Consider the following 21,388-nt stretch of genomic DNA (forward strand, 5'->3'; position numbering starts at 1 on the left):
CCATCATCCTAGATACTGGAGGGGAGCTCAAGGGTTCATTTCTTACCTTTCTGAGCTTTCTTCAGTTCTGCTAGCTCTTCTTCCCCTGCACTGTCTGTGAGCTGTGAGCAGAGAAAGCTCAGATTAGTTTTTCCCCAGTAAGATTATGAATGCTTGACAAATACCTTCTGCTGGGGAAATGCTGCAGTTCTTACCTCTACCACCACCTCATTAGAATCCTTCTTCTCCTCTTTCACTACCACAAATTTGCCCCGTTTAGTCTTCTCCTTCTTCTGCTCCACTTCCTCCTCAGACCCATCTTCTGTGGTATTTAAAGTCCTCTTCCGGGTGGTGGAGGCCTGCTGGAAAAACAAACTGTAGCTGTGGTTCAAGTATGTCAACAACCAAAATTTTCCTTCAGTCAAGTCAAAAAGTGCTCAGCATCCAATTTCTTCAGTTGAGACTTTAGTTAATTTTTACAAGTTTTGGTGTGCACCACAAGACAATACAAATATTCACTTCCTCCACCCCATATTATGTTTGTTTCTGGGGAGCCAGTCTGACCTCATGAAAACTTATTTCATCCCTTTTCTGTGAGGAGTGCAGAATGGCATTCTGACCCAAGATTAAAAAAATAAGAGATCTTGTCCTGCACAAGGAATGCAATGCAGATCCCATGTGACAGGGAAAGACAGGCTATGCAGAATAGTAAGCTAACAAGCTGACAGTTTTCATCCCACGGAGTCTCACCTGTGCACATTTCACAGCAACAGATTTCTTTAGAACTGGCACCTTTGCAGTTTTTGGACTAGGTATCTCACGTGGGCTCTTGGGACTCTGCAGGACAGCAGAGGGTGGCTTTGCTGCTGTAGCTGGTTTGGCAAGAGTTCTTAAAGTGCTGTTAGACTTTCCAGCTGTCATAGTGTGCTGGTGTGTCCTGGAAGTACTGGCCTCCTCCTTGGAGAGCACACTTGCCAGTTTGGGAGTGCTAACAATTGGCTGAGCTGGAGAACTCTTTTTCTGCTGACTGATGGACTTTGGAAGAGGCTTGGGTGGTGGTGGTCTGCTGGGAGCGTTTTTAATTACATCAGGTAAAGGAGGAGATCGTGGGCGCTGAGGTCTGGTCACTGACTGGCTGTTCTGAAACAAATGTGGGTGCAGGAGAGAGAAAAGGTGGAAGAGTCAGGCTCTGTTTTGCATTATAGCTAAGGATAGCACAGAAGAGTAAAAAGACTACAATGGTATCACAGCTATAGCATCTACCTCTCCTGCAGGCCGCGTGGTCACCTCCAGAGGCAGTTTCTTTAAGTCAGCTTGAGATCGAATTGGAGTGGTTTTCTATAAAACAGTCAGAAAGGTTATTTGTTAGTACTTGCCTGAACCCAACCTATCAAACAGATTTCCCGTTTAAAAATCAAGACTTAAAGTGTGTTCCAGGGATCAGGAGTCACTCCCATCTTTCAAATAGGAAATGAAGTGCAAGCTGAGGTACTTGTTTCCTGGTATTAAAATCACCCCTACCACATGAATGCCATACAGCACACATGGTATTAGAGGCTGAGAAGACATCACTCAGCATCATCCGTTTGCGTTAGAAGGTCCCTCAAAGCTCTGCTGTATTTAGCTGGAAGCCTCCAGATTCACCTGCAAAGCTTCCAGTTTTTCTTGCTGCTGGCGGATTCTCTCTGTCAGTTGCTTTTGCTTTTCTTCCTGTGACTTCAAGTCTTTCTTCAGAGTTCCCAGTGGCACTTTCTGCTTCTGCTCTGCAGCTTCACATCTGGCACCAAAAGAATACAAGATAACCTCAGCAAAGACAGAAGAATCTGGAAAGTCTCATGCATACAGCACTGTCCTCAAGTCCCATCCTGAAGGTAGCAGCAAAACTCCTTTCCTTTCTGCATTAGCCACAATCTCAAAGATGGATGTTTCTCCTTGAGAAACACATACACATTCAGACTCACAACCTCAGGATTTAACTATCAAAAGCCTAGCTATTAAAAAACAAGCCATTTACACTAGGAATTACTGATTCAGAGCCTAGAGATCACTAAATAATCACTAAATGTTATGATTGGCTTTCTCTTCTGCTTCTAAACTCGGGATTTGCACAACAATTTTTCTTCCAACCAAATTATGTCAAAATACCCTGTTTGTGTTAATTTTCCTTTTATTTAGAAACAAGTTGCTAGTAATAAGCTTTCTAATTAAGACACGCTGTTTATGTGTACATTCCAATAGAAAATGCACTTGCACCCTTCCTCCTAAGGCCATAACATTTTCCTTTGCAATATACCTAAAGAGGTATTTGTTGTTCCCCTCCTGTTCAGCTTATGGCATACAAAATAGTGATAATTATCCTACTATCTCAGGTTCTATCAGATGCAGAATCCTACCTGGAAGAGACCTTGAGAGAGAAGGAAAAAGGCAGGTAGGAGATAAATGAAAATGTGGACTTCATGTCTTAAAGGACGCTCCTTAAAAACAATCTTGAAGAGCATACGCATGGGCTGACTCGAACAGTTATTTACTTTAAGCAGTTACCCTACCACTAATTGCCTGAGTCACATTAGCGTAATCATATCATTGTTCTTCCGAAACCTGCATCAGCCCTGGATGGTACTGGGAAAGCTCCACATAGAGACATGGCAATTGTCCAAAATAGCAGCTTTGCACTGTACTGCTACCAAACCCATATGGGCTCTAGTGGTGGTGAGAGCCTACTCTATCAGAAGTGCTGATTAACAGTCACTGCATGGAGAAAAGAACTTTTTGCTGCTTCTGCATGAGAGTTAATCTGAAAGATAACCTAGAAGCATGGGGACCTCCAAAATAAAACAAGCACGTATTGATAACACATGAATTATACTTTCAATCAAAAAAAACAATGAAGCTAAGGAACAGTAGGAGGATTATCTGCTTCCTAGGACAAAATTCCAATACCACCACGTGAAAACAACAGTATTCAGGAGGATGAGTTATGAGGACTGGCATCCCCTTCAAAGCTCTGGTTGAATAGATGGCCATTATGAATGTCTCCAAGTGAAGAAAAGGGAACTGAGGAGGATTCCAAGATTGATCTTGCATCACAGAACTGAGTCATATACAGACCTGTCAAGATCATCTCTCTTAGGGCAAAGGCCCATCCATGCATGGATGATGTTAGATAGCAACGCAGTGTGTAAGGACTGAGACAAGACAGACAAAGCCAAAGAGATCCAGTGGCCTTTTACGCTCTCTTGGGGATCAAGCTATCAATCATTATCTGGAACAGTAAGCCTTACAGAAAGAGAGGACCCTGCTTGCCTGGTGGATCATGCAGAGGTCCAAGAAGCTGATGAGAGACGGTTTTACAAAGACATGTGATCCTGAACCTGCCACCTGAAGGGATCCTTCGATCTGCAAGATACACATCCACTGTGATCAGTTGTGTCAGTAGAAAGGACTATAAGTGGCGGTTTCTCCATCAGCTTGTTCTCAGCAGAACCATTGCAAGGGAGTTTTTCATGAAGTGATTACTCCCTCTGTTAAGGAAGCATCTGTCATCATTGAGAGTTGATTACATGATAGGAAGGTTGCAATTCCCAAAGACAAAGCTGATCATGTGGCATCATTTGCAAATTCCCTAATAGGGAAAGGCAGTTCAGCAGTCTCTCATGCCGTTGCATGAATTGAGGGTGAAAATGCAGTTAAAGCTATCTTTTACAGCAGAAGAAATTTTGAAAGACCCCATAAGTTCTGCAGACAGGCAGCAATTAGACTACTTAAAACATTCAGAAGAAATACTGCATCACTGGAGGCAGACTATCATACGCACCAGTGTATCAATGCAAGCACACAACCCACCTCAGAAAGACCTCTTAACCAGCCAGGAAGCATGGCAGGAAAAAAGCAGCTATCTTTGCAATCAGAGTAGCCTACAACTAACACCATGACTTTGGTGATGCGCAAGGAGCTTTGTCTGACCCGGAAAGATATCTTCAGCAGCTGCTTCTGCAGCTGCTTCAGCCACAAACCCAGATGCCATTTGGGACCCAACTGGACCTCAGATAGAAAAGAGGAGGAGGAAGGGCCTGACACTGAAGTCTGACATACACATACTTCCTCTGTGACAAAGTGAGCAATGGTGCTGCTTATTACTAGTCCCAATATAGACTGTGGTATCTGACAAAGTAACAGGATAAGTAAATTGACAGCCCACTGCTTTACATGAAAGACACACGGAGAAGGGCATCCAAACCCGAGTACCCATGACAATGCTGCAGAGAGGTCATACTAAACAGGTCTGAAAAGCAGTTCAGTGCCACCAGCAGAAACTGAGGTTTAGGTGGACATCAGACTGGCTTGCTGAAACGAAGGTGGGGAACCACTCAGTGCCAACAGTGGATACACTGCAGGGAGACAATGCCAAGACAGTCTTCTGATGCCAGGAGAGAGTCTGAAGATGTAGTCTGACAGTGCTTCATCATCCACTTGGCTGATGAGATTCTGCAGAGATCACATGGGTCCAGGAAGTCTGCAGTTTAACAGCACAATACAGAGAAGATGGGTAAGAATTCATCTGCATTGCCTTACCAAGGATCAATTTCTAGCCTGCCCCAAGAAAGACCTGTATTGTGGGTCCTCAGGGAGGTGCAAAGGCTGTGGGAAAGTGATCTGACTTAGGCCAAGCCAGCTACAGGATGATCACTACTGTCTACATAGAGGCAGCAATCCTCATGGTATGCAAGCTTGGGCCCCCCTTTGCGAAGAACCAACAATAGCAATGCTCCTCAAGTCCTTGGTCCTCCTTCCATCATACTCCCATGGCAGACAAATGCCTGGAATAGGACAGGTGGGGCACAAGGTCATAACACAGCAGTGAAGGTCTCGAAATCCAGGATGCAAGGAAATAGCAAGAAACCTCAGATAGCAGAGCACTTCAGCTCAGAGAGTAATTCAGAAATATAGTGACTGCAAGCATGCTCTGCTTTTTTATGGCACTGAGTCAGAGGAACTCTAGTACAACCTCTATAGCTACAACATGGGAAAACTTTCTATCTCATGTGAAAGGACTCAAGCACACTCACTGTCAGAAAGTGCGTGTCAGCCTACTCGATAAAAATATTATTGAGCTATTTACTCTCCCAAAGGGATAATCCTGAGATTCCCCTTTCAAAGAAGCAGAAATCATCAGAAATTTAGATCATCTCTCCAAGAAGTCTTATCTGCTCCTACCCATCTTCCCAAAAGGAGAATTTGATACCAAGCATGCGCACACTTTGGAAGCCTCAGTTTCAACTCCACAGCTCAGTAAGGAACACATGATTTGCAGAATATCCTCTCCAAATTTTCAGAGTATTACAAAATAAAAAATTTTAAAAAGTCTTTCCTTAGTTCTAAGGATACCCTCAGCACAACAATACTCTTTCTAGTTCTACATCAAAGCATGAGAACAGGGAGCAACAGGAAAATTATCAGCACTTATCATTCAAATGGAATGTGCCAAAGGGAGAAGTTAGAAAATCAGTACTTTGCAAATATCAGCATCAACACATCTTTGCTAGCCTTTTTGTCCACAAACATTAAGATTTTGATTCCAATTAAAAGTTACCACCTGGATTCATCCCTTCTGTTTTTAAGCACCAAGCCACGGCACCTAAATTATGGCCTGACCAGCTTCTTTCTTTATTCAACCAAGAGATGAATGAAATTCTGCCAGTATCTCTCCTCTACAGAGAGAAAAGAGAAGCCTGGAGCAGTCGCGTTCCTCAAATAACTCAGTAGACTCTACCTAAGTTTTGTAACTGTAGAACCCGCCTTTGGTATATGAATCGATGTGCTGCTCCCTCAGCTGTGCAAAATGTCTTTGTTGGGCTCACCGCAACTCAAGAGCTGTTACTGTAGTTCAAGGTTTTAGGCTTAATGAGTTGGAGCAACAGCAGTAATAAAGACTCCACTGAGCACTGAATACATACCACTCCCAGCCTGTATTTATGACTGTTCTTCAATTGCTATCTATACTACCTAAAAGCTAGCATGGATAAAGTAAGGCTGCAATCATACTTCCGGTGGCAGAGCAAAAAAACCCGAAACAAAAAAACAAGAAGGAACTTAATTTACTCAGTCCATCCCATCCTGTTGAGCATGTCAGCTCAAAATACGCATGTCATCACTACTCATTCACAGACTGTGAGAGCAGTTTAGTTTACAGGTATAGAATTATTGCCTATTCCCTGATTGTCCTAAAAGAACAGATAACCAAAAAACATAGATAAGACACACTAGAGAAAATTCTTTACATAACTGACTCTTACCTGTCTTGTTCAGGATCAGGGTTCATAGAGCATACCCAACTATCAGGATAGTTCTTCTCCACTGAGCTCAGCTGGAATGGGAGAGTCCGCCATTTCAGACATACATCTGTTAGACAAACACTACGCAAGTCAGAAATACAGCTTAAGCCATAAAAATCAGGATTTTTCCATGGCATTCATCAAGCCCATTTAGCACCCAAGGACGATGTTGATTTCCAAAGTATATTTAATGACAATAGGACTAGTGACCAAAAAAAAAAAAAAAAAAAAAAAAAGAAAGTAAGTGAGACATAGCCACAGGATACACAAAGTCCATTCCTGCTCCATGCTCCCAAAGCACCATGAGGATGACTTCAAATCTGGGAAACAAGGCAAGCCTAATAAAAATGAGTGAAGTCTGGGGTCTATCAACTGATCCTAGAGGACTCCACACTCACTGCTACACTGACAGCTACACAGCATTTAGAGCTCAAACCACAACGGAACAGCCAGTTCCAAGAATGCTGCTCATCTCAGGAGTCAGGTTGTCCCTTACTGGTATCAATATACAAGTCAGAGATTTGTCCACTCAAACTTAGGTAATGATCTAACAGATTTTAGCTGAACCAGGAAAACACACAGATTTGGCTTCCAGAGCACTGCTTCACAACCAGGAAGCCAGTGCAAAAATCAAGTTTTGTCTTGAAAATGCAAGTATTCTCAAATCAGGCTCTGGAAGGACTTTACAAGCCCTGGCAGATGTCAAAAGAAGAAAACTTGAGGAATGACAGGAAAGTTCCTCCTATTTGGGAGGAACTTGGAAGGGGCTGAGGAAACAGTCAAGGCAGGAGAGCCTGACAAAAGACTGACCATTTCCAAAAGACAAACCTTACATTCCTTGCTATGTCTTCATCTGAGTCCTGTGGGACTCAGATCATGGGACTCTGGTGGCTCTCTACCAAAAGACTAAGTGGCTGCACCGGGACCTCCTTTCTCCTAGCTGGAGTAAGAACTTAGCCAGACCCATTTAGAGGGGTGAAAAAGAGAATTCACATTACATTTGAAAGATGACTGTAAATGATTCCCTTTTGTGCTCACACCTAGTATTGTTCAGTAGCCCAGTGCCTCAGAACACAAGTTACTTGGTCACTTTTCTTTCACTGCCTACATGGAAGGGTTCGATCTTATTTTAGTTGAGGGATGAGTGGCTTTGGCCAGTTCTAGTTCTGTAAAAGTGCACCTAAAGAACATCATGCATAATAAACTGTGGAGGAGAGGAACCTTTTGTCAAGATGTCTAAGCGTACCATCAGATGCAGGCAAAGGGAACTTACAAGAGGAGAGAAGCCCTATAAGAGGACGATGACAGAGAAGCTCATCTCAGAAGTCTCCTACCCATTAGCTTCCCCCAAACTCCAGCCAGTAGTTCCCTCCCTCCCTCCTCAATAAAGATCAGCCTCCTAATTGCAGCCATCTGCCTGGTCAGACGTACCACACTGAATTGTGGTAGGAATTTCCATGGCTCTTCGACGTTTGTAGCGCAGTTCACTAGATGGAGGCTGGTTCCAGTTTGCTGACAAATAACCAAATTCATCCCAGAACTTGATGATACCCCTCTGGGCTGGAAAACAAACAAACAAGCATCCATTCGTTATGGAGCTCTTGGCTGCCCTCTCCCCTAATTCCCTTCCAGCTGCCAAAGTTTTCCCTCCCAGCCCTTAGTAATTGTGAAGCTTCATTACCTATAGCAACATCCTTCCAATACTGAGCCAAGTGCTCTCCCATGGCTTTCAACAAGTGTCGATACTCTTTGGCATCAGCAAAGTCTTGTTTATTATGGGTTGGCTCCAGAACCAAATAGGGCACATCCACCACACCTACCACTCCACCACATGCCCTGGAAGAGGATGTACAGTTACTAACATCGTTAAACTACCACGTCATTGTCCAGAGAAGCAATATTGGAACAGCAGATTACACACATGCATTCATCCATTCCCACAGCAGCACTATTTTTGATTTATCAGCTTTCTAAATCATTCAGATTTGAGGTGACATACTGAAAAAAGTAAGGTGGGGTCAAATATTTCCTTTCCTAGACTGACCAAAAATAAATGTTTGCTTTCAAGACCTATTTGCCCTGTTCCTAGAAGGAAGTAATATTGCTACCTGTATTCATTTGTTAGCCAACGGAGACCCAAAATTCAACGGAGACCCAAAGTTCAGATCCAAATTCCAGTATTGAGCACAAGAGTCTCATGCATGCATGACCAACACCTTGATAGAGAACTATCTCTCTTGTGAAATGTGAAATACTGGGAAATATTTAAATATTTTATTTGTCAGAATCTAAACCTTTTTGCTAAAGGCTGACAAAATGACTGAAGCCTCAAGCTCATGAAGAATGATTATATTCCTCACAGAAAAAAGTTACTGAACAGCCTAAGTTACACATAGGAAAATGTCAGGCTTAAACAAAGAGATTGCTAAAAAAATCTCCAAAAACTCACATGCCACCCTCCAGCTGTGGGCCCACCTTCTCATACATCTTTATCAGTCGACTGCAATTATAAATGAACATGCCATCCAATTCCCGCTGCTCAATATTCACACCAAAGATAAAATTCAGTTCTTTGGGTTCCTTCAGTGCCCTGGAAGAGAACAAAACAGAGCCTCAGAGATGCAATACAGATACCAATTCAGGCTGGACAGTTTATTCGTTCAGCTAACTGTTGATCTGGATGCATTTCCTCTTTCATAAATGGATTCTGTTTTTTATTTCAGATTTATTTTTTTCAAAAAATTACATTTGACTAGAGTTTTATAAAAGTACTGTTAGGTACAGGCTTACCCTCTCCAATGTGAAGCATAGATTATTTGGGTTATTATCTTCTAGATGTGTACCTCTACACTACATAAGCCATGGAAATTAAGGTTTTGATACAAAAATATAGCCTCAATATTTAGATTCCAGGGAACTTTTCATAACTAAATTTTGTAATTCTGCTTCACCAAGTTCCAAAACCTGGGGGACTGCAACACACAAGTGAGGCAGAGTTTTTTTCCTTGAAATGACAGGCCAGTAATTTGCCTGACTTCTATCTTATCTGTTCCGTAGCTGACTAACAAAAATCGGCCTCAGTTATGTTTGTGAGCACGTATGAATTTCTGAACTTGCATCTTCGATTACCAGTAATTTTATCTCCTGTAATGCAGAAAGCCTTAACAGACTTAGATCTCTGTGATATTACAACTTTTCTTTCTTTTTTAAAATTCATTTTATTTTATAAACAGAACCATTGCTCTGTAACAGACTGAACTGTTTAGGTTCCTTAGCTTCCCTTAAATCCATGTTGAGCATTTTCCACAAAGAGATTCTTTAGTTTTAGGCTGAAGGCAGCATCAAATATAAGGCCAAAACTTATAATAACTACAAGGCATAGTCTATGCCTCTGTCCTATCCACCTTTCTTATTTTTGACTTCCTATCTGTATTTCTCATCAAAATCTTCAACATTTATGTGCTTTATCCCAATTAGGAATTTGATGTTTCTTTAAACAATAATTGAAGACACCTGCAATTCTTTAAAATGATCTGTTGATCATCTATTGCAAATATCAGATATTGAGAGAAACTGAATTTTGTATTCACCATCACTATATAATAATCTGCAGTTATAAAATGGAAGGCTGTCTTAATATTCAAGCATCTTAAAATTAATCCCTGAAATAAAATAATTTCTTCTCCATTTTTTGTTTTCATAAAGTCACTTTCTTACTTACGTAAATGTATATGTCATCCTTTAACATAACTTCCTTTAAAACCGAAGTTCCTTTCTAGAACTGTAAGGGCCCCCAAACAGAACCAGGAGGGTTAAAAAGCCCCAAATCAAGAGGCAGCAATCTGTCTCTCTTTGAAAGCAAAGTTGATAGCTGTTTCTCTAGATTTTTCAATGATATGTGAAGGAGATAGCAATGTATGGAAAAGAGACATTCAGTACAACAGGACTGATGTGTTGAATTACAAGATACATTAAGTATAACAGGACTGATGTGCTGGTTTACATCAACTTTTGTTGATAACACATATATGACAGAATGCCTGTTTTGTTAGCAGAAAGCATACACATCTAACCATTTTACAAGCTCACCATTTTACAAGCAGCTATAAACTCAAAGAGAGATTATTCTTTAGTAGATGATGATCTAAAATAAGTTAGTAGGAAGACACCTAGAATAGCAGCTTTCAATAACCTAAACACTTGCTAAGAGGTGTTTTGAACACTATCAGTAGAGAAACAGGGCTGGAAAATATCACTTTGGTCTCCTGTGATTGAGGTAGATAACTCCTGTGATTTGAGGGTGCAAGTAGTTGTGGCAAAACACTAGACTCCTCATTCCTACCTCAGGCAAGGGATTAATTCTAATTTTCTAACTTCTGGAGAAAGATGTAAGGCCTTGAATTTCATGTAAAGATATGCACTCTTCTATGAAGAATGAAGAGATGCCCTTAGTATTTAATACAGATAACAGGAAATCAAATTATCTGCCAAATCATGGAAAATTAAATTGGTAGTACAAAGACCAGCCAGTTACCTATTATCATTAGGACTGTAGTAGCTGTTCTATCTGCTGGATTTATCATTTGAATTTACATAGAGTTTGGGACCTTTACACAGCATTTGTTTCAATAACACACAAAACACCAGAGAAACAGCAGGAAACTGTTCTAGAGCATCCTCTATAACTCAAGTTAAGATCTTACTGAGAGGCTACAGAGTTTAACTTGTACAGAAAGATCCTTATATCTGCACATCTTTCAGGAATTTATTTTGTTTTCTGGCTAGAATATAAGATTATGAAAAAGCCTGACCATCTAAAAAGTATCTCTGATTAGCAAGGATGAATGCTGGTATATGCAGGAAGTTACCTGCCAATCTAGAGCTGGCTGATCATTTGGTAATTTTAAGTCGATTACAAACGGCCAAATATGTACATGAATTAGGACAAAAGTTTTCTTCCTTGTTGTTTGTTTGCTGTCTACATCTATTCTCATCACCACATATTTGAAACCTGGCTAAACACAATTTTTTGAAATAAATACAAGAAGGTATTTTCTAAAAAAAAGCTTATTCAGATTTTGTGGCCTACACAAAAGTAGAATCAAGACTTCTACTTTCTACTAAGAATCAAGTAGAAAGAACTGTTGAAGAAATTTTCATTTTAATTTCAATTTTTCACTTCCATCCACAGACACTAAAGGGTATACAAATGTTATTCTCAAAGTTCTATACTCATCATCCAGCTTTTTGAAGAAAAAAGTGTTTTCTCCATTGAAAGAAGGCTGAAAATTGTGTTGTGGTGAATGGCGAATGGCGCAGAGTCAAGTTGGAGGCCTATGGCTAGCGGTGTCCCCCAAGGGTCAGTCCTGGCTGCAGTCTTGTTCAATATATTCATCAATGACCTGGAGGAAGGGACAGAGTGCACCCTCAGCAAGTTTGCTGATGATACTAAACTGGGGGGAGTGGCTGACACACCAGAAGGCTGTGCTGCCATTCAGAGGGACCTGGCCAGGCTGGAGAGGTGGGCGGAGAGGAACCTCCTGAAGTTCAACAAAGGCAAGTGCTGCAGGGTCGTGCACCTAGGCAGGACTAACCTCCTGCACCAGGACAGGCTGGGGGTTGACCTGCTGGAAAGCAGCTGTGCCGAGAAGGACCTGGGAGTGCTGGTGGACAACAAGTTAAACATGAGGCAGCAGTGTGCCCTTGCGGCCAGGAGGGCCAATGGTATCCCGGGTTGCCTTAGGCAGAGTGTTGCCAGCAGGTGGAGGGAGGTGATCCTGCCCCTCTCCTCAGCCCTGGGGAGGCCTCACCTGGAGGACTGTGTCCAGCTCTGGGCTCCCCAGGACAAGAGAGACGTGGCACTCCTGGAGAGAGTCCAGGGTCAAGCAGGGTCCTCTAGAGCACATTGCCCAGGATCGCATCCAGGTGGGTTTTGAATATCTCCAGGGAAGGAGACTCCACTACCTCTACGGGCAACCTGCTCCCAGTGCTCCGTCACCCTCACAGGGAAGAACTTTTCCCTCCTGTTCAGATGGAACTGCCTGTGGTTCAGTTTGCGCCCGTTGCCTCTCGTCCTATCACTGGGCACCGCGGAGAAGAGTCTGGCCTCATCCTCTTGACACCCCCCTCTTCAGATACTTGTAGGCATTGATGAGATCCCCGCTCAGTCTTCTCTCCTCCAGGCTCAACAGGCCCAGCTCTCGCAGCCTTTCTTCACAGGAGACATGCTCCAGTCCCCTCATCATCTTCCCAGGCCTCCGCTGGACTCTCTCCAGGAGTGCCATGCCTCTCTTGTCCTGGGGAGCAGCCCAGAATTGGACACAGTACTCCAGCTGTGGCCTCCCCAGGGCTGCTGAGAGGGGCAGGATCACCTCCCTCCACCTGCTGGCAACACTCTGCCTAAGGCAACCCGGGAGACCATTGGCCCTCCTGGCCACAAGGGCACACTGCTGCCTCATGCTCAACTTGTTGTCCACCAGCACTCCCAGGTCCTTCTCGGCACAGCTGCTTTCCAGCAGGTCAACCCCCAGCCTGTCCTGGTGCTGGGGGTTAGTCCTCCCCAGGTGCACGACCCTGCAGCACTTGCCTTTGTTGAACTTCAGGAGGTTCCTCTCCGCCCACCTCTCCAGCCTGGCCAGGTCCCTCTGAATGGCAGCACAGCCTTCTGGTGTGTCAGCCACTCCCCCCAGTTTAGTATCATCAGCAAACTTGCTGAGGGTGCACTCTGTCCCTTCCTCCAGGTCATTGATGAATATATTGAACAAGACTGCAGCCAGGACTGACCCCTGGGGGACACCGCTAGCTACAGGATCCTCCAACTTGACTCTGCACCACTGACCACAGCCCTCTGAGCTCGGCCATCCAGCCAGTTCTCAGTCCACCTCACTGGCCACTCACCTAACCCACACTTCCTGAGTTTCCCTACGAGGATGTGACGGGAGACGGTGTCCAAAGCCTTGCTGAAGTCCAGGGAGACAACATCCACTGCTCTCCCCTCATCTCCCCAGCCAGTCATTCCAGCAGAGAAGGCCAAGCATCAGATTGGTCAAGCATGATTTCCCTTGGGTGAATCCGTGCTGACTACTCCTGATCACCTTCTTGTCCTCCACATGCTTAGGGAGGACCTCCAGGAGGAGCCGTTCCCTCAGCTTTCCAGGGATGGAGGGGAGGCTGACAGGCCTGGAGTTCCCTGGCTCCTCCTTCTTGCCCTTTTGGAAGACTGCCATGACACTGGCTTTCTTCCAGTCCTCAGGCACCTCTCCTGATCTCCAGGACCGTTCAAAGAGGATGGAGAGTGGCCTAACAGTAACATCCGCCAGCTCCCTCAGCACTCGTGGGTGCATCCCATCGGGGCCCTTGGATTTGCGGATGTCAAGTTTGCACAAAAGATCTCTAACCTGATCCTCCTCAACCAAGGGAGAGTCTTCCTTTCTCCAGCCTTCCTCTCTTGTCTCCAAGGTCTGGAATTCCTGAGGACTGGCCTCAGCAGTAAAGACTGAAGCAAAGGAGGCATTCAATAACTCTGCCTTCTCTGTAGCCTTCGTTAGCAGGGCATCCGCCCCATTCGGCAGCGGGCCCACGTTTTCCCTAGGCTTCCTTTTGCTACGGATGTATTTGAAGAAGCCCTTCTTGGTGTCCTTGACATCCCTTGCCAGATTTCATTCCAAATGGGCCTTAGCCTTCCTGGTCGCATCCCTGCATACTCTGACAACGTCCCTCTATTCCTCCCAAGGGGCCTGTCCCCTTTGCCACATTCTGTAGACTTCCTTCCTCTGTTGGAGTTTTGCCAGGAGTTCCTTGCTCATCCATGCAGGTCTCCTGCCCGCTTTGCTCGACTTCTTACTCAGCGGGATGCACCGGTCTTGAGCCTGGAGGAGGTGACGCTTGAATATTAACCAGCTCTCCTGGAGCCCCCTTCCTTCTGGGGCCCTACCCCATGGGATTCCCCTAAGTAGGTCCCTCAAGAGGCCAAAGTTAGCTCTCCTCAAGTCCAGCGTTGCAATCCTGCTCATTGCCCTGCTCCCTCCTTGTAGGATCCGAACTCCACCATCTCATGGTCACCGCAGCCAAGGCTGCCCCCAACCTTCACATCTCCAACTAGACCTTCTTTGTTTGTTTGTTAGTACAAGCTCTAGCATTGCACCTCTCCTTGTTGGCATCTCCATCACCTGAGTCAAGAAATTATCATCAATGCTCTGCAGGAACCTCTTTGACTGTTTGTGCCTAGCTGTGCTGTCTTGCCAACAGATGTCAGGGTGGTTGAAGTCTCCCATGAGAACCAGGGCCTGTGATTGTGAGGCTACTTCCAGCTGTCGGTAGAACGCCTCATCGATGACTTCCTCCTGATCAGGTGGCCTGTAGTAAACCCCCACCACCGTGTCACCCATGTTAGCCTGCCCTTTAATCCTTACCCATAGGCTCTCAACTCGCTCTTCATCCACCCCGAGGCACAGCTCCATATGTTCCATTTGCTCCTTCACACGAAGGGCAACTCCACCACCTCGCCTTCCTGGCCTGTCTTTCCTAGAAAGCACATAGCCAGCCATGACAGCGTCCCAGTCATGTAAACTATCCCACCATGTCTCTGTAACCGCAATGAGATCGTGGTCCTGTGACCGCACACAGATCTCTAACTCTTCCTGTTTATTCCCCATGCTGTGCGCATTGGTGTACAGGCATTTCAGAGAGCCAGTCAAGCATGCAAGCTTCCCAGAAGAGGTGCAAGAGGAGCCTCCATAGCCACATCCCGTGCCAACTCCCCTGGCTACATGTACCCGCTGGAGGCATCCTGACTCGAGCGGTGTTTTACTGACTACCCTGTCTCTATAATACTCCCTTCCCCCATCTTGCCTAGTTTAGAGCCCTCCTTACCAGGCTGGCCAACCTGTTGGCAAAGACACGCGTGCCCCACTTGGTAAGGTGGATCCCATCGCTCCCCATCACCTGGTGATCTTCAAACAGGGTCCCATGGTCCTAGAAACCAAAACCCTGTTGCCAACACCAGCGGCGCAGCCAGTTGTTAACTTGGAAAACTCGTCTACTCCTCCTCCCATCCTTTCCCCTCACAGGCAAGATTGAGGAGAAAACGACCTGGGCTCCCAGACCCTTCACCACCATCCCCAGAGCTCTGAAGTCCCGTTGGTTGGTTCCAGCTTGCCTTTTGTGTCGTTAGCACCCACATGGAAGATCAGCAGAGGGTAGTAGTCCGATGCATGGACAAGCCTTGGCAGTCTTTCCATGACATCTCTTATTCGAGCCCCTGGCAGGCAGCAAACCTCTCTGGACAAGAGGTCAGGTCGGCAGATAGGCGCCTCTGTCCCCTGCAGCAGGGAGTCACCCACAACAATCACTCGCCGCTTCTTCCGGGGGCTCCTGCACGGCACAGGGTCTGTCAGGCCCAGGCCAGTTGCCTCCCTTGGAGCCATGCCCAGCCTCTCCTCAGCTTGGAGGGCGCTAAACTTGTTCTTCAAGGGTAACTCTTGAGGAGGAGCAAGAGCCTTTCTCCTTCTACGAGAGGTCACCAGCTTCCAGCCCTCTTCAATAGTGTTATGTTGCACCTTTACACACGGTACAGAGCCCTCCGACAACTCCGCTGCAGTGGGGGGTGGGGACTCCTGCAGCTGAACAGTCTCCGAGAACGCCCTGTCAATCTCCCGCTCATCCTCTCAGATGCTACGCAGCCTACTAACCTCCTCCCGTAATTCCTTTATCTGGTGACGCAACTGGTCAACAACAGCACACCTCACGCAGGAGAGCTGACTGTCAGCCCAGGCTTCACAGAGAGGCCCCAGGCACTCCCTGCAGCCTGACACCTGCAGAGCTGCATCTGCTGTCTGAGGGTCTGTCTGGGTTGAAGCCTCAGACACAGCCGATGCAGCACCTCCAGCAGCCACTGGGGAACGTGCTCTGCGGCGTGTCATGACCATGCCCCAGGGAAGGACACACCACTGCGCAAAATGGAGAGGTGCCTTCTTTGCCTTCTGGCACCCTTCTGCGTGAACTGCTGCACAAAGTGCTGCATCTGTGGGCTGCACTCTGGGGGCTGCGCTCTGGGCCTGGCTCTTATATAGGCCTCTGCCTAGCAGTGACTCACAAGGGTGCTTGACCCACCCAGTCAGGAGCCACCTGAAACAAAAGCCCCAACTCCCTCTGACCAGGGCAGCCCAGAGAGCTCGTTAGCAGCAGCCCCACCTAGCTAGAACTTCCCAGGAGAAGTGAAGTCAAAGCCCCCTGCAGGAGCCCTTGCCCAGCTCTCCCTTCCTGCTAGCAGCAAGCACCGTCTAGTTCCTCGGGGGTCCCCAGAAAGTCTCCACAACTTCCAACAAGGCCCACAAAAGGCCCAGGCAGAGCCCAGACACTGCTGCGCAAACTGCTGCGTCTGTTCGCTGTGCTCTCAACCGGTTTAACTCTGGTTACAATTATTTCTTGTGATTTCATGGCCTATAACAGAATTTACCAAGTTTTCTAAGAACTATTTCTGCAACTGTAAAAGCCATTTCACTTCAGCTTACTATCATCTGTTTGCCTCCCTGAATCTTATCCATAGATGAAAACCAGATTAAGCAGAAGAATGAAAAAAGCTGATGGGGAAAACTGATAGATGTCTACAAAAAATCAGGCAAAATTCAAAGATTTCACTCAGCAAATAAGAGGGGAATAGCAAAAGCAACTAGAAGAGCAATTTCAGATACCCCTTGGTTAAACAGGTGAGCAGAACTGCTCACCCCACCACACAACGCAAAGTAGGAGAAACATCTGAGCATGTGGAGTGAACAGCTTGGGAAAGTAAGAGCTTTCAGTTGCCTTGTAACTCACCGCTGCTTTGCATCCTTGATCCTTTTCTTGACATCAGCCTCCCTGCGCATGGTGATTGCAGAGTTCTGGACTTGACGTAATGTCACCTGCAAATAGATTTCACACAGTAAAACTAAAACCAACTCACTTCTCTATTTTTCGCCCTGCAGGAAGATCACAGAAATGTTTTAAAACGTAAAGAACTCACTAACTGAAGGGCAATAAATAGCACTCCTTTAAATTTAGGGCAGCACTTTTTGCTGGGCCGTTTAAACAGCTACACAATGGATTAGAAGAAAATACCTCTTCAACAGAAACCACAGGGTAGAGTGATGGAGGCAAAACATTCCAATACTGTTTTTTCATTACATCTCATTAAATAGTAAAATGATTTTAAACAACTGCCACTTGCTGAACCGTCTATCATTTTGCAAAGTCCTTCTTCCTTCCCCACTACTGGCTAGGTCTAAGCTAATCCTTACCCACCTTTCAAGAGCCTGCAGTATCACCACACAAGCTCTGGCTTCACAGGGTACCATTCAGAAGAAAAACAAAACAAGCAAAAATAAAAAATTTCAAACATTCCAGCAACAGTTTGGGAAAGCTCAGGAGCAAAGTGCAATCGCCATAAGAGGGAACAGACAAAAATTATCCAATTTTACTTCTATTCAAATACTTCACAGTCCCCATGCTGCTTCTTCAGAGAATGACACACACAAATTTAAGCACGTCCTGTGGTCATAAGACCATGGAATTGCCTAGGACTGAACACTGCTGAAACTTATCTCTCAACAGGAGCCAGCACCTGCTTAACCTACATATCAAAGGGCTAAAAGCAACTGAACAGCTAAACAGCACAGCTCTCTGCTCCAAAACCACAGTTACGAACGTTCCTTCAATGCTTAAAATTCAACCTGTTGGAAAGGCAGAAGCCTCACCCTGGACTCCCGTGTGAGATCCCCTCCTAGGCGCAGTTCTAGTGCACGGGCTTTACTCTCTGCCTCTCGAGCCTTCTCCTCCGCTAAAATACAAGGGAAAAAAAAAGCTGTATTAACCTTTCAGAACAGACAGCTTACTATAAGGCATTCACCTGAGGTAACAGATTTCCAGGCAGAGCCTTTGCTAGATTTCCATGTACGAGGGAGAGATGACAAAGGTAACACAAGAAGGTACAAAATAAAATCTTACATATGACAGAGGAGCCCATTAACATGGCACCTTAAACTTCATCAGTCAACACTAGCATAATAAAAGGTCTAAATTCTTTAAAAGAAGGTTTAAGGAAGGATCCCTAAGAAAGATAGTGAGGAGCTGGAAATGGTAAGGATGTAAGTGGTCCTGTCTCGTCTGCACAGAAGTATGAAAGCAGAGAGAAAAGCTCACACACTGCCACAAAATGAAGACCGAGTTCAGACTTGAAAAGGAGGTACAACAAGATAGTTTACTTGCATAGATGATGTGAAGGGATTACTCTGAGAAATACTTTTTTCTTTAATAACCGCTTAATTAGGTCTGAAGAAAGCCAAATTTGTGCTACACAAAATAGCACACAGGGCTCTGAAAACCTACCACTAACTCTGATCTTCAAGTTTATCACTTAGAGAAATCCTCCTTCTCGTTTCTCTTCCAGACTATCCAAAAGATAGTCTAACAATTGGTATGCATCAATCTCATACCACTTAACATTTACTCAAAAATGTCCCCAAGGAAAATGGATTAAGCAGCAGGCCCATACCCCAGCTACAGGAAGGTGGCAGCAAGGTTACAGCTACATCATATGAGCCATTTCTCTCCCTGTTCTCCCAACAGGGAGACAGATTTTAGCTGCGAGACATCCCAAACAAGGAAATAAAACAGTGGAGCAGCAACCTTGTCTAAGGGTTTACAGAGGAAGAGGTAAGTAAGATGAGGCAAAAGATCACACCACAATAGCAATTGGCTCCTAGAGAGTACAAAATACCTCTCCAAAAACCAGTACCCAGTTACCAATCAAAAAGAGTCCGGATGATCTAGTTCGCATTTGATAACTGGCATCCATTGCTCTGAGTACTGTGGCCAGGATTACTTGTGGACACACATTTTTGTTGTCTGCATGCATGGGACTGCAAATAGGTACAGTGAATGTACTCAGACTATTAAAATAAAAATCATTTTCCCCTTCTATGCAGTGTTACACTTGAGTTTTGTTGCATCAATGCCCACAAAACCATCCTCTGAATTTCACAGTAGCTTGCCAGGCAAGTAACAGCAGAATTACACTGTATGACCAATTTAATCGTCTGAAGAGATGGCTTAGCTTAACATTTAATCAGAAGAGTTTGGAGACAGCTTAAAAAGTTTGGTCCATTTAAATTAAAGCTTATATGATAAGAGTTGTAGACTAAGCACAACTATGTCCAAAGGGAAGACGACACAGTGAGGTCTGCCCTTAAGAGGCAGGCCTCAAAGATGTTCCAATAAAGTAATGACAGCTGAAAAGACATGTTTGGTAGGGAATGACTCAAATAAAAATCTAAGTGCTGAGATCCTAACAGGTAAAAATGCAGCCTCTAAGCTGGACAATAAGCATACAGGAGAATATGAATTCTGCTTCTAGCTACAAGTGGATAACATGCACAGCATGCCAACAGCAAATCACTGGACACAGTAAAATACTCTAGACTAATATCAAGTGTGGAACATAGCTGTTAATGGCTTTCAGTAATGGACATCTACATAACTCTTTCCACCTTTTTTGTTTGTTTACTTTTTAAACTTTGTAAGATAATTTCTTGAAACTAGGCAACAGCAACACTTAGATGCCCGAATATAGAATTCAACCTCACTTCAGCAATATGCAGCAGACAGAAGATGGCCTTTTGTAGCTATCTTGCCCAGGCACAGTACTTATGTCCTGGAATGGCTGAATGGGTCCATTTGCTCACTTAGGGCTTTGGATGGTGAAGCTTATCACATGAGACATGATGTCAGCTCCCAGGGAATTAATATATGTGACAAGTCTTCACTCATAAGTTGCGGCTCTTTTGGAATACCAATTCCTAAAGCTATTTTGTTTTGCATACAGCTTCTATAGTAACCACACACCAATCAGCCATGTCACTGACAGTCATGGCTGTCCACACATTTTTCTTATCCTGTAGTCATCTTTCAACTATCATCAGTTTTCCTTCAATAACCTCATAAGCTATTTCCAGAGTCTTATTGATCCTTTAGCAGAGCTTCTGAAATGAAACAAGACTGCCAGACACTGGAAGTCCTTATGAAGGACACTGTCAAGTGATGAAAAAAATCTGGTAAGAAAACGGAACGTTGCATGTCCATTTAAAACTAGTTTTTCCTACTAGATTATAAGTGTCTATGGATAGAGTGACTTAATCTATAGCATGAAGGATTTCAATACATCCCTAACAGACAGACACAGCACACTGTAGAACTGTGATTAGCTCAGCTGACATCTATCATTTCTCATGTTGCATCTCTAGTTTCTCTATTGGAAGAAATCTTTCTCTGGTGAAGATCCCTCCTGAGAGTGGTGCGTGTACTCAGAGAAACATATGCTAGTGATAAGAAGAAATAAATGTTCTCTACCAACAGCAGAAAAGCAGTACTTTGTGTATTAAATACACTTTGTTACAGATGAAACTGTAACTTTCCTAGAAGCAAAGAACTGAGATCTGTGCCACTAAAGCTGGGGTTAATGACACAAGAATATTTTAAATCTGGAGGCTTTACGTAATCAACCCTTGCAGAAAACGGTCTGAAGTCTGCCTTGAGTTTTCATCTCCATTTTCACAGCCCTTTGTTCAGCACCCCCTTCCGCTACCGGAGGTAGTAAGCCAGCTTTGGTGCTAATGCTGAGTTTAAGTTTCAGTGTCAAGGGTATCAGTTCTTCGAACTAGAGCACTGAATGGCAGTATTCTTCAATGTCAAGACATTAAAGCTCACCTTTTAAACATCATGAAGGCCTCACAGACTGTTTTGAATCATGCTGTTTACACCTTCTTGAAGAGAATACAAACGTATTGAACATCTGCTTTGGCTACAGGACTCAAAAAAAAAAAAAAAAAGTACGGGCGCTGAAGTAAAAGATAAACGGCTTAAACGCCATAGTTTCAAATCCACCATGTTAGGTTGTACTTCATGAAGGAGGAAGAGGGAACACAGCAATTTATACAATTTTGTTCTACTGCTTTGGGAGGGTCACAAATACACTACCCTTTATGTCTTTGTACAGGTTGAATGTAGCCTTGGAAACTTCCTGAAAGTTATTCACATCTAATCTG

At 44.5% G+C, this 21,388-nt stretch overlaps 1 protein-coding gene across 5 annotated transcripts in view; it reads right to left on the minus strand.

The window, feature by feature from the left end:
* The window catches only part of MORC2 (MORC family CW-type zinc finger 2), a 51,951-nt gene that overhangs the window by 4,866 nt on the left and 25,697 nt on the right, over window positions 1-21,388 (minus strand). For 3 of the 5 annotated variants that reach the window (XM_068911299.1, XM_068911297.1, XM_068911301.1), the window contains 11 exons: window positions 18,044-18,126; window positions 17,127-17,212; window positions 8,761-8,901; window positions 7,993-8,147; window positions 7,743-7,871; window positions 6,273-6,378; window positions 1,624-1,756; window positions 1,243-1,317; window positions 730-1,119; window positions 195-341; window positions 47-101 (listed from right to left, as the gene is read on the minus strand). In XM_068911299.1, the coding sequence (XP_068767400.1) occupies window positions 47-101; window positions 195-341; window positions 730-1,119; window positions 1,243-1,317; window positions 1,624-1,756; window positions 6,273-6,378; window positions 7,743-7,871; window positions 7,993-8,147; window positions 8,761-8,901; window positions 17,127-17,212; window positions 18,044-18,126 (1,500 nt within the window). The remainder of the gene's footprint in view (window positions 1-46; window positions 102-194; window positions 342-729; window positions 1,120-1,242; window positions 1,318-1,623; window positions 1,757-6,272; window positions 6,379-7,742; window positions 7,872-7,992; window positions 8,148-8,760; window positions 8,902-17,126; window positions 17,213-18,043; window positions 18,127-21,388) is intronic. The other 2 variants (XM_068911300.1, XM_068911298.1) reach the window with 1 other exon arrangement.

The sequence above is a fragment of the Struthio camelus genome, chromosome 17, assembly GCF_040807025.1.
Source record: "Struthio camelus isolate bStrCam1 chromosome 17, bStrCam1.hap1, whole genome shotgun sequence".
Lineage (NCBI taxonomy): Eukaryota > Metazoa > Chordata > Aves > Struthioniformes > Struthionidae > Struthio > Struthio camelus.